The sequence below is a fragment of the Symphalangus syndactylus genome, chromosome 7, assembly GCF_028878055.3.
Source record: "Symphalangus syndactylus isolate Jambi chromosome 7, NHGRI_mSymSyn1-v2.1_pri, whole genome shotgun sequence".
In the NCBI taxonomy this organism is placed as follows: Eukaryota; Metazoa; Chordata; class Mammalia; order Primates; family Hylobatidae; genus Symphalangus; species Symphalangus syndactylus.
Window position 1 is genome coordinate 90,655,933 of NC_072429.2, and position 13,685 is coordinate 90,669,617.

The 13,685-nt window shown below is 41.6% G+C and overlaps 1 protein-coding gene across 1 annotated transcript in view; it reads right to left on the reverse strand.

Moving 5' to 3' along the window:
* Positions 1–11,907, reverse strand: part of RUNX1T1 (RUNX1 partner transcriptional co-repressor 1) — a 148,883-nt gene extending 136,976 nt beyond the window's left edge. Inside the window, 3 exon segments of the mRNA XM_055286738.2 lie at positions 3,713–3,769; positions 3,772–3,855; positions 11,573–11,907. Of these exon segments, the coding sequence (XP_055142713.1) occupies positions 3,713–3,769; positions 3,772–3,855; positions 11,573–11,600 (169 nt within the window). The 5' untranslated portion in view covers positions 11,601–11,907.
* Positions 11,908–13,685: the final 1,778 nt, after the last annotated feature.

Genomic DNA, 13,685 nt, shown 5'->3' on the forward strand with positions numbered 1-13,685 from the left:
ACAATTAGAACTATTAAAGGAGATTATTTTAAGTTGGTATCTCTTGGTCCTTGAAAATATTAGTAGTTGTAGGTAACACTGACAGTTTTAAACTCTTTCGAACAAGCAGGTCTCACACTTTAAACATCAACCACGGGGCATTACTTTACCAGTAGTTCTGATGTAAGAGCCTGGACATGATTTCATCAAGTATGAACATTTCAAAAAGAGGCACAGGAATCTCCCCTGTTGGTGTCAAGTAAGGTACCGTGGCTTCAAAAACAACTCTCATTAGAAGATCACATCCCAAGTGAAGGGATTATGTCTGTGAATAACTTTTTGTACAGATATGCGATTCAGCATCTTTTCTTAAAAGTGTCAGAAACTGGTGCTATATTAGAGGAAAAAGCCACATGATGCCCAGCTCTCTTTAAGATATGCCAGGACGACATGCCATACTGAACTGTTCTCTGGGCTTGAAATTGGAAACCGCATTCCTTAAAAGCATTCTTCTTTGGTTGGTTCCATACATGTAATTGCAAATACTCACATTCAACACTGTTCTTCAAACTACCTCTTCTTTTGAGTTGACGTTTTAGAAGAAACATTGCATTTGTTAATATCAAACATGCTAAGGTGTCACTGTGCCTGCCTTCCCCTTTATACATTCTTGAAATATTTTGAGTTTATCTGTGAAGAGTGTGTCTAGCAATTCACATGTGAAGCCACAAACTTAGCTAATTGATCCTCAGCAGTGATCAGGTCTCACCCCAGACAAATTACTATAGCCACAAGTCCACCAAACTGCAATCTAAGGTTGAGTCAGTATTGAACCTCATCCAAATTTCACCAGTCTTCCTTCTAGTTTAATTCTCTCTGCCCATGTTTTATATGGATAGCATTGCCATTCACTTTCTTGTTATAAGGATGCAGTATTATTTTTATTATGATTATTTAAGACATCTTAAGAGTTTCCTTTTTAATTAAAATTAGATAATTTTAAAAGAACATGTCTTTCCTAGCAATGTCACTAGTAAAATGCATCCAATTTTTCTCTACGTGGTGCTTTCCCTGTCCATAAAACTAATTTGATTAGCAGTACTATAGAAGCTAAAGCTTTTGTATGCAGGCACTCAAGCATAATTTAATCATTTTATTTAAGCATGGAAAAGATTATTCTGAAAGCCCTGTTAGTAAAATATCCCTGATTAGTTTAAACTTACATTTGCAGGTATATTAAAGGTAAAATAAATCTCAGAATGCTCAGCAAGGAACAGTGTTAACTTTGTTACAATAGTCCGGCAGTAAGTTAAAAATTGTAGTATTAGAGAATGTAAGGAATAACTATCTGATTTTCAATACATGTATTTAAACAGGTTTAAAATAAATTTTGTTTTGTGTGAAACCCTTTTTATTACCAGGATTTTCACCTATGGAAGCCTCTTTTATAGTCAAACAAGATGAGGTCTTAATTGCATACTACCATTTATCTGCTGAGGATAAAAGTGCCAACAAATGAAAATGCACATTAGGCAAGAGATTGTCAGAATAGAAAATTTTTTATTTTTTTATTTTTTTGTTTTTTTGTTTTTAAATAACCCACTCACATTAACAAAAGACTGCAGTAGCTTCCAAATTATAGGTTGTTATTTTTAGTGGAAGTAGTTCAATATTCATATTGGAGCAGATGTAGCAGTTTAACAAAACAGCTCTTCAAATCCTGCACAAATTGAAAACAGGAAAACTGATTGCATTTTCTCTTATCACTTTCCTTTTCTGAATTGACACTTTTGGCCTTCTGAAAATTTACACATGGCTTTCATCTCAACAGCACCTGCTGATCAAATAGAAACCTAACATTTTCATGAAAATGGTATAAAGGACTAGTTTTGTTCTAAACACTGTAAAGGGCATCAGTTGCCTACTTGATGGCAACAATTGTCATGTATAAGCCATAGTCATAATAGATTTATATTTTCATAAATTTCTTTAACATAAAAATATGTTAAGTCCCTTCTGGTTTTTTTTTTTTTTTCATATTCACTCTCTGTATGGTTCAAATTTCTTTGACTCAATGTCTGCCTAATACTTAGTTTTGTTATTTAAAGACTGCAAAATGTGTGAAAGGGTAAATTACACCAAGAAAACAAATACTTAGTATTTCTCTGCCTTTGCTTATAATACACATATTTATCTATATAAATTATTGTCTATGCATGCACATGAGTGTAAAATACACACATCTCACTTTCTATTCAACCCACTATCGCTTCTCAGCCTTTTGGCTAAGATCAAGTGTATTCCACCCACTAAAAGAAAACTGGAAACAAAAAGTCAGAATCAGTCCCTATTTTTGAAGGGACCTTACACATTATTTTATGAGATATAGATTTAGCAGGTACCTGGCTGTTTCAGTACGCCAGACTGGAAAAGAACGAATGTCACTCATGCAACAAACTGGTCACCTAGTGACCGACCACTCACTGTAAATAACTCCAGGTAAAGGTAAATCTTGAAAATGGGTATCCTTCTATACAAAATATGCAAGATCAATGGCTAGCATGCTTTTCAGATTTTTAAACATGCTCCACATATTTCTCTGTAACATCCAATTCTGAGTGAAATTAAAGATGTTCCTAAGACATGCTATCTGCTAGCTTCTTAGCCAAAAGAGCTCTACCCTTTCTGAAAGATTCCAGGCTGTCCTTTCCCATTCTGTCTGGGTGATAAGGTAACCTGAAGGCAGAAATGACATACAGTAATATATGTGCCACTCTGGCCAGTTGGTCTGTGAATTTCGGTGTTTCATCATGCTCACTGAGGCAACAGCAAACCTGAAATGTCAATATGTTCAGTCAATGGAAGTAAAATAATGGGACTCTATTGTCTTTCCCAATCGATCTGCTGCTGTCAACAAGGAAACATGCCCCCCTGGCTTTAAACAAATTTTAATTAGGCTTTTAGTTACTGGATCATATCTATCTATCTATGAAAACACCTATTTTGACAATGTGTAGAAGGCAAAACAACCATTTTTTCCACTTTCCTTCATTTTAAGAACCTTCTAAAGTTGATATTATAATGTTTCAAATATTGTGAGTCAATAAGACATGTTTTCTCCTTTTTTTTAAACTAGCTCCAACCAAAAGATTTCATGGTTCAAATCCAAAATACAAATCTACCTAACAGACTTGTAGTGATTTTTTTTTCTCCTGTAGGCTGAGTTGAGCCATACTATAAAGTAACTATTAAAAGTAGGCTTCATTTGCTTTTCTTACTCATTCAAGTACCGTTAGCATCAATTTATCACGCATTTAAAACAAGTCACACAAAACCAAACATTAATGATCAATCCCAAAGCCTGTACCCTCTTTTCTCAGTTCATCAATCCTAAATGCAAGGGGTAAATGAAACTCCTGTTAAAATCAGGGAGGTGCATGGTGCTGAGAAGGGTAGGGGGTTGTCAGGGGAGAGGAAACAAGACATTTTAATTCATCCAAATTGCACCAAAGTTCTCTAGCCCTTCCTTCCACCAAAAGAGAGACAGTCTCACCTTAAAATAAAAATGAACTAATCAAGTTGTTAAGCAGCTTTGTCTCTCCCTTCTTCATCTAAAGGCTTCAGCGTCCAGTCAATAAATAATCTATTGTTCCCCCTTTATCGAGTCTCTTTAAACCTATTCAGACTGGCAAAACTAAACCCAATTAAAGATAAGGCCCTCCGGTATTCTCACCTCGGTGAGTCCTGTCTGGATAGCAGAGGTGATGGGAGATAGCGTCAAGGCCAGGGTAGATGCCTCCTCCTCACCCCGCACAACAAAAGGCAGATTTCTCTTTCTCACTCTGCTAATCTTTAAATGTAAATTCTCTCCGCCAGCTAAGAGGAGCGACAGATAACATGTTACATCTTCACTTCTCCTGGTCTTATCGACTTCTGAATCATTTGGAAAGGGAGAGAGGGAGAGAGAAAAGCCGCCTCCCCACGCCCCCCTTCCTCCTGGCCACCCCTCCTTCTCCCTGCTCGCCTCCCTCCCCTGTTCACGGAGATTACCTTCTGGCAAAGGAGCGCGGGAGAGCGGCCGCGGCCGAGGCGGCACCCAGACCGCGGCTTTGTATTCATTAAACACACATTGGAGCTTATCAGAAGTAAAAGCCTTGTCAGGATGGCACATTGTGTGTGAGTGAGTGTGTGAGCGCAGGAGGGAGAGGAGAGAAGCCAACGTGCATCAGGGTGATTACAATATCAGCAGGGCCCAGATGGAGGCAGGAAAATAAACAGAGGGTGCGTGTGAGACGGAGCGGGAGAGGGAGGAAAAGTAGGAGAGGGAGAGAGAGAGAAGACAGAAAGGGACAGGCAGGAGGGAAGGAGAGACACAGGCAGGACGGAAGGAGGGATGGAGGGGGCGGGGGCTCAGACCCCAGGATGGGGCCAGAAAGTGGGGGAGAGCTACCCTAAGGCTAGCTGGGAATGAGAAGCAGGATAGAAGTCGCCTGCATGCCCAAATCTGCCCCTACCACCGAAAGAAGGGAGGAATCCAGCAAACTGTATTTCCCTGCTCCAGGGCTAGGCTGGAACATGTTAGAGATTCTGTCAAGGTCAGAGGAGGATCAAGAGCTCTCTTTTGGCAGAGCCTAAGGAGACAGTCGCCATCTCACCTCCATCCAAATAGCCACATTTTGCAAAACAAACCTACTGAGTCTATAGAGTAGTTAAGCAGCCTTCCAGACCAACCTCAAGTCGGAGTTCTTGTCCCTTTCTTTGGTAACCCCAATACTCCTAAATTCCAGCCCCTGCACACTCACACATGCAGAGATATAAAATAGCTCCTGTCTCTGAACTTCAATGTGTCCCAGCTGAAGGCTCCTGCAGCCAGCATCATTGTGATAAGGAGGAACACTTGTGATTGGTAGCTACAGGTGACTCTTAGAGACCTGCTCCACCTCCAGAAATCGTGTTGGGGGAGGGGGCTCCTTATGTGTGCATCTGAGAGTCTATTTTGGAGGTGGGAATCTGAAATTGAGGCAATCAATCTCGGCTTGAGCTGCCTCATGGCTCTTCACCCACCCAGAGCCAGAGAATCAATCAGAGAACAAGCAGGGCTAATGCTCGTCCGTCAGTCCAGAGTTCATCCCCCTCCCCAGCAGGGTCAGGAAGGAGACACACCTGAGTAGTCCCTTGGGAGTCCCTTTTCACTTTTAAATACACCCATCAGACAATGTGAACATCTAATCAGCTCCTTAATGGAGTGCAGATAATGCAGCAAAGGAGGTTATTTTATTGGGGGAGGGGAAGTATTTGGTTGTGCTGTGTTTCAAGGCACTGAAGCTTGGTTAAGAAGCTCTCACTACAGCATGAAGAGTGAGTTCAGAATGAAGGAGCCAATACACTACACAATTGTTCATGGTGTGCACTGTAGCCCTAGCTGCTGTGAAACTTCAGGTTATAAAATAGTTCATGCATGGGGTCTCCATAGAAAGGAATAAAATGGGGATGGAGGGTAAGGCTAGTGAGTAGAAAAAACAAAAACAGAATAGCAAGAGAACTAGCCCCTGCCTTTTAAGGGAACCAAATTTTAAGAGGCCCTTTAGAAAATGAGGAGAAGCATTGTTTAATCAAGCACTCCCCTCCAAATCACTTGGCCAAAAATCGGTTTTATGTGTAGTTGAACAGCACCCCCTCTCCCCTACCCCACCCAAACACACACACACACACCAATGTTCCAACCCCAAGAATAGAATTAAAAGAAATTTGATAGGTAACACAAAGTGAAAAAAGCTGGGCATAGGTGGGGGAAGGGCATGTGTGAAAATCTTGTCATGCAATGAATGTCAGATAAAAAGGGGTCTGCCACAATCCTCCAGTAATCCAATAATGTGGAAAACCTCATGGTATCACTGGGACGAGAACAAGGTAATATTTCTCCATAAATCTCCAAAAAGTGACCAGGTTCAATAGTTAGAGAACGGTGCAAGGATAGGAAGTAAAACACTTGGCTGGCTACATTACAAAATCAAGTGAGCTTTAAATGGGTGAAAATCTGTCATTCTTACATGTTTTAAATTTAATAACAGATTTCTGGCGTATCACTTTAGCTCTCATAAAAGGTCACCTTTCACCTTTTCTCTAGCTATTCTAGAAAAATGCATTCAGAGCAACCGAAAGCAACCACACATACTCCCACCCTTTATTGCATTTTAGTTAGATCAGTTTGGACACAGACTACATACAAACACCTAAAAATCCAACAAAACTCCAGAGGAAGAAAAATACAATTTACAAGTGCCCACTGATTTTTCCATTACATGCTCTTTTAGGAAATGCTATTTAAAAAAAAAAAATTGCATTACTATTGCTTTCAAACCCAGAAAAGGTTTGCTTTTTTTAAAAGGGGCATCCCAAATACTAGAGGCATAAAGAAATCTGTTGAAAAGCTAATCTGCCAGTGGTCTTATTTTGTAAATGCACAGTATTTCTATTAGTACCTTGTTTGTTCATTGACTTTTGGCTCACAGTTATAGAAAAGATCAACCAATTCTCAAATGGGAAGAATCCATGACTCTCTTCCAAAGCAAACACTTTGCTGCAAAGCTTTCAATTAAAAGAAAAAAACAGCAATACAATAATCAAGAAGTATAATCACAGAAGAAGTGTACAACAGAAAGTGGTTTCTATAATCACAGCTGTCTTAAAGTCCAGGCTAGAGACTAGAAATCTTAATTTCAACTAGTTCTTTTCTTAATAATAGGTTACCTTCCTATAAAAGCAAGAAGTCCATCTGCCCCAGGCAGATAAGTTTTGAAGCATTAATTCAGATAAAAATCTAGCATTTTCTTTCGTTCTTTGAGTATGTGAATTCTAGTGTGCTATAATGTGAGAATTCCAACATATGACCATTATGGCATAATATCTCATTGCTCAGCTTGTCATTATTTCATTTGTAATTCTTATGTTAATTATGTTCATAATTACTATAAACAGATGTGGTAGACATTCATGTGACCTTTTATTGCAGAATGCATTCTTCACTCATTTTGCTTTAATTTCTCATGGATACAAAGCTGAAATGCAGGAAAAAGAAAAAGCCTTTCCAATTTTCCAATGTTTTATATGCATAAGCTAAAACAGAACCTACCTTCTACTTCATCTGCATTTCAGAATATCGTAATATTCTTAATGTTTGAGCTGCTTTATACAGCACATTTCTAAATTGCACACTGAACCTCACTGCTGCTCACTAAATTGTAGCTATGGATGCCAAACAAAGGCTAACATCCATGTCTAAGTTGTTTTGTCTTTTTTTTAATATCAAAGGTTAATGCAGCAGAATTGTGCTTCAAAACCAAGTGCCTAGCAGCTACATAGCGATTTATTCACTCAGAACTCAACCATCACCCTCTTTACATAAAACACATTTACAATAAAATCAGTATGGATTTCATTAGCTGAAAACCTCCTCGAATTTCATTTCTTTGGCCCTAATCTATAATTAGTCTGGACAGACAGGTGCAAACCCTTCTCTTCTACAGATGGCTACTGGAAATGGTGCAAAGTAGCTCCTTCTGTTTAAACAACACAGAGATAACCTGCTTCGTCTTATCACTTACAATTACCTCCATTAAACTAAACTAATGTTTGCTTTAATAAAATGTTCACTGTTCTTTAAACATTATTTAGGAACTCTTATATTAATGGCTGTGGAAAAAAAAAGTGAAGTTGGAAGGTGTCTCTAGATAATTATTATTTATTTATTATAAATAGCTTATTCTAGATAAAATGTTCCTGCTGACAGATAATACTCAGGTTCACAGAGGTGTTTTAGTTGATTGAATATTTGTTATTTTGCATAAATAGAGTCAAATTTGATTTTTAAAAGGCAAACATAATTTAACAAGTTGGGGGAGACAACATTTTTCCTGAATTTAGAAAAAGAGTTTAAATTTTTTTCTTACAGATTTTAAGTTATTAACATGTAGAAATTAAAATCCTTATTATTTTCAAAGGATATTTATGTTAACTTAGTTTTATGCATTTGTTTAACTTCTGATAGATTATTCTCAAAGTTGAATGAGTTCATTCTTTTAAGGCACATCTTAAAAATTAACTATGAATGTAAGTGCACTCCGCAAGCACATGGTTAAAAGCAACTCCATTCCATAATAAATAACTTCTATAAAGCCAGAGCTCACTTCTCCCTGCTTCTGCTATCAATAAAGTCTGTGGATCACGATATGATGAATAAGGTGTCCATAAAACAAAGAACCTTTAAATGCCCAAACAGCAACAAATAAATAGCCTTTCTCACTGAACTTACATAACTTACAGTAATAGACTCCAGCAAAATGCAACTGACTCAGTTTTTTTCACATGCAAATCCTGCAGGTGCCAATTTTTCAGACTGCTTTGCTATGAAGGGCTATGTTGCCTGCATAAAACCTCAGTGAAGAAGGCTTTGCATTCAGTGCCTGTCAGCTGATGTTCATATCAAAGAAGTGAGAAACAGGATTTGACAGTGAAGAATGTCCTAAACTGACAACCACTGACCAGTATTCCTATTGGAAGCATTTCTTTCTTGTGATCCTTTTTCAGTGTTTAAAGAAATGCAAGATTTTTTGGCTAAGGTTCGATTTGACAATAAAATAAATTATAATGGCACCTTAAATTTGTGTAGTTCTTTGCAATTTATGACGTGCTCTTTTATCTACAAATATTTAGACTATCACCTCAATGGGAGAGCACATCATCAAATATTAACATCAAGAGCAATATTTTACTCCTCTCAGGAAAAGAAAATTGTGCAAGTATTAAAAAGCTGCAGTCCCATAGCTGCAAAAATACTGTCCTTGCAATTTAATAGTGCAATGTATTATATTGCACATAGGATGATTTTTATTAGAAAGGACCTTTTAAAGATCATTTTAACACAAATTATTAGCAGGTATTAATGGACCACAGAGACTAAGTCCACAAAGGAAAATATCATTTCAAAGACTTCTAGTCTGCTTTGAGTTGTACAAACATAAAAGAAAAAAAATAGACTGTTTTCTCCACAGCTTTTATTAGGTATAAACTGGACGCTGGAGAAACTGAGTATTGAAATTCTCCCATGCAATATTTAGCTTTTCAAATAAAGTCATGCTATCTAGTTTATAATAAAATTATTAATGCCTAAACAAAAATATTTAATAAAAAGTTATCCTCAGTATTTAAAAAGTCTGTTTTTATGCACCCAGTATAAGACTGATTGGTTGTTTTGTTGGAATTTCATCTTTTAAAATAACAAACCAACAAAATGTAAAATGCTGAACACAGCACAAGAAATAATGGACTTCAACTTCTTCAGCATCCATCCTGGCTGCAAAAAAGCCCGGATCAAACCAAGATTCCCTGATTACTATTGGGTGAGATTGTCAGACTTCTCTGAAACAAACAAACAAAAAAAATCAGTAAAGGAAAAAAACGAAAATGAAATCAAATAACCCTATCTTTATTATCTGAAAATCATAATAATATTACAAACTAGACTTTAAGGATAAAAGAGGGGGAAATCCACAGAATTATAAATTTGCTTCTGTGTATAGACATCACAGCTGACATAAACACTCAGGTTGGGGCTATGATAGTTTAAGAAACAATGGTGTTTGGTGACCTTTTCTAAATAATTGTGTGACAGGAGAAACTGAGCACAACAGAATACTCACATGGTCAAGGCAAACGCTGCCATAAACTAAAAGGAGGCCCCCAACACTAACAAACCGTTTATCACAGAGAAGCTGGTCAATTTGTATTCTAGGGAGTGTGGACTCACTGGGCACAGACCCAGTTCCACTCCTGTTCTATGCAAAGGAGGGCAATGATAATAAAAGCTACTGAGTGCACTTAAAAATGGTACAGATGTTGAAAAGGAGACTAGGAGAGGGAAAAAAAATCCCTGTAAAACACATTTCAGTTCACACAGAAGGTATAAGAAATGCTTTGGTCAGAAACCCGACCTTTATCAGGAGATAAATCAATCTGCAGCAGCTGCGGACAGCCATTTATATACAGGCCCTGGGCAGATTAATTAAGGAAAGCTAAGTTAAAGATTCAAGGGGGCTCAGAGTTACATTAAGCACATGAAGTTTGTCTGGAGTGGCCTCTCCAGCTCTCCTGGTCTTCACTCCCTGGCTCTGGCCTCAGGCACTGTTCTGCAGGACCTCCTCCACGGGAATCCTAACTATTCCTTAAAGCGACCTTCTGCAGATTCCCACAGGAAGCAGCAGCCAGGCTAGGGCACGGTGGAATTTGTGGTGCCCAATCTTCAAGGATTTCTCCGCTACGCTTTGCAAGGAATGAGGAGACCATGGGCTGCACGGCCACCCAGCCAAATCCTCCAAACTGAAAGACCTTTTGGGGGAGAGGGGGAGGGAAGGCGACTATTTTTAGTAACAGTTGTGGCTCACATCCTACTTCCCGGAATCATAGTACTCAAACTTTTCCAAGGGTTGACCGCCCTTACAAAAAATAAAAAATAGCACATTTCAAAAAAGGGATTTGAGCGCCTCGTGCTGACCTAGCCGTATTTGCTCAAAGCACCCCAGTCAGCGCCAGGTCCGCCCGGGAAAAGAGGTCTGGGTGCGCCAACCAGCCCGGTCCTTTCAGGTTCGCAAAGAGGGCAGTGAGCGGCGGACCCCGGAGCGCGTCTCCACTGGCCCGGGGGCTTCACCAGAGGGGTTCCTGGAAAACGAAAGGAATTATCCGGACGCGGCTCCAAGTCTGGACCCCTTCGGGCGGTAGCTACAGGGCACAAGGTTGTGCTCCCCGCTCAGAAGAAGCGGGCACCGAGTCGGAGCCGCGACGGCAACACCCAGGAGGGCCGGGGCGGCGGGGTCCGGAGCGCGCAGAGGTCGGGCGGGGACGACGCTCCCCATCGGCCCCTGACTGCGAAGCCCGGGACCAGCCACGGGCGGGAGCCGCCGTCCGCCTGCTCACCCAGGGGCTTCCCAGTCCAGCACCCCAAACGGCCAGGAGTAACAGGGAAAGTTCGCAGGCAGGCGCAGAGCGCCTGGGTACCTCTAAGAAAACCCCCACCCTAGTTGCAGCCGGGTCCCAAAGTTAAGATTCCGCCTCTCCTACTCCTTAGGGCTAAGTTTTCCACCATCAAAACAAGCCTTTGCTTCCAGTTTACAGAAAAAGAAAAAAAGAAAAGAAAAAAACCCACGATGCGGGCATAGGGCCACCTGCTAAATGCACTGTGGGCACCTCGATAGGTTGTTTTGTCGGGGGAGAAACCCACTCGTCATCTTCCTGCTCGCATACCGTGACTATGGAGAGGGAAGAAAAATTATTTTTAAAAGACAGTGTGGGGAATATAATAGTAAAAATTGCATCCTCGGCTGACCCGCGAAGTTCAGTGTCATCGCAGACTGGAGTCACCCGCGATGTTCCTCTTTGCCCTAGTGCGTAGTCCTACCCTAATTGAGCGACAAGTACAGCCTGGAGCCTCGCGGTCGAATAATCCAAACGAAGATGACGGTCATCGGAACAGCAATTAATAACAGCCAGGGGCCCATCCCCGCCGCCCGCCCGCTGGCCAAGCCCTCCCGCGGGCACTTACACTGCACAGGGCCGGAGAGTCCCACCATCCGCCACAGGCTCTGAGCTGCAAATAAAACTTCCCGTCGTCTCGGCCGGCCCGCGGGGCGACGGGGCGAGGGCGCGGCGCGGCTTCCCTCGCGAGGCCAGAGTGTCCGCGGCCACTCGCCCACGCGCGCTCGCCACGAGGCCGCGGAGTCGCGCCGCGGAGCAACTACGGCTGCCTGGCGCTGCGCAGAGAGAGCTGCCGTGCAAAAAGCCCGGGGTCGGGGACGCCAGCCAAACGCAACCTCCAAGCAGAGCCCAAGACTTGCGGAGCTCTGCTCCCCTCCTCCCGCCTCCCTCCCTCCCTCCGCTTTTCTGTTGTTGCTGCTGTGGCAGACAAATGTGATGTGGGGCGCAGAGAATTGCCACTGTCACAGGCGGCGTCTGCGTCTGCCTCGCCCGCCCTCGCTCACTCTCGAGGAAGGCGACGCATTTATCTGCAGGGCGGCCGGGCGTCCGCCGGGGAGCAGGAGCGCCGCGCGCTGTGCGCCGAGAGCGCCCGCATCAGGCCGGCTCCGGCGCGCTCTCGCGCCAGGGGCGCCGCGGCTGCTCGGGAGGGAGGCGGCTGCGCGGCCGCTACCAGGTGCAGGGGGGAGGGCCCGCGGCGGGGCGGGGGGGAGGTGGAGGTGGGAGACATCTGTGTCGTGCGGGGGTCACGGAGGTCAAGTATATGTTAACAATGGGCAGGCCCGGCACGCTAGGGCGCGCGGGCTGGCGGGCGGCCTCCCTCCCGGCCTCGCCCTCTCCCATGCAGGCTGGACGTGGGGTTGGCTCCCTAATGATGCCTTCCCGGGCCGTCAGTTCTCAGGCGGCCCGAGTGCCCTGCAGTAACCCAAGACGACCACTTTCCCTGGCCATCTGGAGCGCTCCCGGCTGCCCTGCCTGTGTCTCATCACTGGCTGAAGAGACAGCTCTGCTAGAAATCAAGCCACTCTCAGATCTCCTCTCTAATCCCCTTCTGTTAGCTGATTTCCAGACTGACTATTTGCTTTCGCATTAGATAATAGCCTTAGAGAAAACAATTATCATTTTCTTTTATTCCCTTTGTTTTTCTACTTCTCCCATAGTATACCATTAAGAGGGACCGCTTTCTATCTCAGGTTTTTGTTAGATGTGTCCCCCTCCCCCAGACATTAATATCAATACTTGGAGGCAGGGTAGGGGGTAGTCCCAGAGGAAAAGATAGGGTGAAAGAATTCCAGATATTTCCAGAGTAAATAAATCATCTCGGTGAAGAGGACTGACAATTTGTACAGAGCCAAAAAAGAGCTTGAATAATAATGAAAATATTAATACGTAGGTCAAATATGATCAGATAATGACTTGCAATGATAAGTAAAATGAAATCTTTTAAAATTACTATGGAACGGTACCCTGCTGCAAATGTTATTGTATTTAGTGGAACTATTTGAAATCCTACTCTGAACCATGTTTTCTCCAACTAGCCTAAATCAATGTAAGATGTCCTGAATACGTGTTTTAAAATCTCATTTTTACAAAGGAAAAAAGGCATCAGATAGAGTCTGAGTCGGCCTGATGCAGTTAAGAACTGATGAGACATTTGTGGGTTTTATTTTCTGAAGTGCTGTTTCAAATATTTAATAGTGAGTAAAATCCCTTCCCCCATCCTTTTAAACCCAGCTGGAGCTTCCAATTCTGAAGTCTTTTCAGACTCTACTAATTTTTAGCAATTCATTTCCAGAAAACACTCATTGTACATTCTCCCCTCTCCTTGGGACATTTGTCTAATGAATTATAATAGATTAATGAATTGCAATGTTAAGTCTTGGTATTTGATATTATGATGCTCTTAATTTAAACTTCATTTTATCAAGGTGTACATTCTATAATAATTTCTGCATTACAGTTCTTTATCTTTTGTTATACTCGCAAATCTTAACAGCATGAATAATCTTAAACTATAAAATTTTATGTACACCATACTAATGTAACTCCTTTGTGTAGAAAATTATGTCAAAGCTTACTATTGCTCTTAAAAGAATAAAATCATGTTGACATTTTATTATTCTATTACCTGTATTATCTCTTCTGTCCCCCAAATTGAAACCAAATAATTTGGATTCTGGAGG